The 2,441-nt window shown below is 59.6% G+C and overlaps 1 protein-coding gene across 1 annotated transcript in view; it reads right to left on the bottom strand.

The window, feature by feature from the left end:
• Window positions 1–2,441, bottom strand: part of LOC107315782 (host cell factor 1-like) — a 36,428-nt gene that overhangs the window by 20,455 nt on the left and 13,532 nt on the right. The window contains exons 3-4 of the mRNA XM_032445476.1: window positions 2,108–2,434; window positions 81–2,053 (exon numbers count right to left, since the gene is read on the bottom strand). Of these exons, the coding sequence (XP_032301367.1) occupies window positions 81–2,053; window positions 2,108–2,434 (2,300 nt within the window). The remainder of the gene's footprint in view (window positions 1–80; window positions 2,054–2,107; window positions 2,435–2,441) is intronic.

The raw sequence follows: 2,441 nt of genomic DNA on the forward strand, positions 1-2,441 counted from the left end.
GGGTTATTATGGGCTGGGGGTTATTATGGGATGGGGTTATTATGGGATGGGGTTATTATGGGATGAGGGTTATTATGGGCTGGGGGTTATTATGGGCTGGGGTTATTATGGGCTGGGGGTTATTATGGGCTGGGGTCTCACCTTGGTTGCCCCCCATGGCGGAGGTGACGGTGGTGGCCGTGTGGGTCGTCCCCGTCTCGTGTGTCTCGCAGGGGGGGTTGGTGCAGCCGGGGGGGGTCCCTTCCAACGGCGTCATGGGGGGGGCCGGGGGGGGCTCCGAGAGGGGCTGGGACCCCCCTGTATCGTGGGGGGGGCTGGACGAGGAGCCGGGCGTCGAGGGGTCCTGGGCCTCGTGGGGGGGGGCCGAGCAGTTCTGGGACCCCCCCGGGGGGGGCTGGGAGCTGCTGGTGGCCATGAGGGTCGTCCCCATCTCGGGGGTCTCAGAGGGGGGGGCCGAGAGCTGGGAGACCCCCGGGGGGGGCACGGAGCCCATTGAGGTGGTGGTGGGGTCATGGGGGGGCTGCTGGGACCCCCCCCCAGACCCCGAAGCCATGGTGGTGGTGGATGTATTGGTGGTACCGGTATCGTGGACCTCACAGGGGGGGTTGGAGCAGGGCTGGGAGACCCCCATTGTGGGCTGGGAGACCCCCATTATGGGCTGGGAGACCCCCATTGTGGGCTGGGAGCCCCCCATTGTGGGCTGGGAGACCCCCATTGTGGGCTGGGAGACCCCCATTCTATCCTGTGATCCCAAAGCCATGGTGGTGGTGGCCGTGTTGGTGGTACCGGTATCGTGGATCTCACAGGGGGGGTTGGAGCAGGGCTGGGAGACCCCCATTGTGGGCTGGGAGCCCCCCATTAGAGACTGGGATCCCAAAGCCATGGTGGTGGTGGCCGTGTTGGTGGTTCCAGTATCGTGGATCTCACAGGGGGGGTTGGAGCAGGGCTGGGAGACCCCCATTATGGGCTGGGGGACCCCCATTGTGGGCTGGGAGACCCCCATTATATTCTGGGATCCCAAAGCCATGGTGGTGGTGGCCGTGTTGGTGGTACCGGTATCGTGGACCTCACAGGGGGGGTTGGAGCAGGGCTGGGATCCCATTAGATCCTGTGATCCCATTAGATCCTGTGATCCCATTGTATCCTGTGATCCCAAAGCCATGGTGGTGGTGGCCGTGTTGGTGGTTCCGGTATCATGGATCTCACATGGGGGATTAGAGCAGGATCCCATTACATTATGGGATCCCATTCTATCCTGTGATCCCATTACATTGTGGGATCCCAAAGCCATGGTGGTGGTGGCCGTGTTGGTGGTGCCGGTATCGTGGATCTCACAGGGCGGATTGGAGCAGGGCTGGGATCCCATTATGGGCTGTGATCCTATTAGATCCTGTGATCCCATTACATTATGGGATCCCAAAGCCATGGTGGTGGTGGCCGTGTTGGTGGTTCCAGTATCGTGGATCTCACAGGGTGGATTGGAGCAGGATCCCATTATGGGCTGGGATCCCATTAGATCCTGTGATCCCATTACATTGTGTGATCCCAAAGCCATGGTGGTGGTGGCCGTGTTGGTGGTTCCGGTATCGTGGATCTCACACGGTGGATTAGAGCAGGGCTGGGATCCCATTAGATCCTGTGATCCCATTAGATCCTGTGATCCCGTTACATTGTGGGATCCCAAAGCCATGGTGGTGGTGGCCGTGTTGGTGGTGCCGGTATCGTGGATCTCACAGGGTGGATTAGAGCAGGGCTGGGATCCCATTATGGGCTGGGATCCCATTAGATCCTGTGATCCCATTATGGGCTGGGATCCCATTCTATCCTGTGATCCCATTCTATCCTGTGATCCCATTATAGATTGGGATCCCAAAGCCATGGTGGTGGTGGCTGTATTGATGGTGCCGGTATCGTGGATCTCACAGGGGGGGTTGGAGCAGGATCCCATTCTATCCTGTGATCCCGTTACATTGTGTGATCCCAAAGCCATGGTGGTGGTGGCTGTATTGGTGGTTCCAGTATCATGGATCTCACAGGGGGGGTTGGAGCAGGGCTGGGAGACCCCCATTATGGGCTGGGATCCCATTCTATCCTGTGATCCCATTACATTGTGGGATCCCAAAGCCATGGTGGTGGTGGCCGTGTTGGTGGTTCCGGTATCGTGTGTCTCACAGGGTGGATTAGAGCAGGGCTGGGATCCCATTAGATCCTGTGATCCCATTCTATCCTGTGATCCCATTAGATCCTGTGATCCCATTCTATCCTGTGATCCCATTAGATCCTGTGATCCCATTATAGATTGGGATCCCAAAGCCATGGTGGTGGTGGCCGTGTTGGTGGTGCCGGTATCGTGGGTCTCACAGGGGGGGTTGGAACACACCAAGGTGACGGTGCCGGGGGTCCCGGGGGTCCCGTCGCTCTGCCCCCCCCCCCCCCCCCCC

Source organism: Coturnix japonica, chromosome 6 (assembly GCF_001577835.2).
Source record: "Coturnix japonica isolate 7356 chromosome 6, Coturnix japonica 2.1, whole genome shotgun sequence".
Lineage (NCBI taxonomy): Eukaryota > Metazoa > Chordata > Aves > Galliformes > Phasianidae > Coturnix > Coturnix japonica.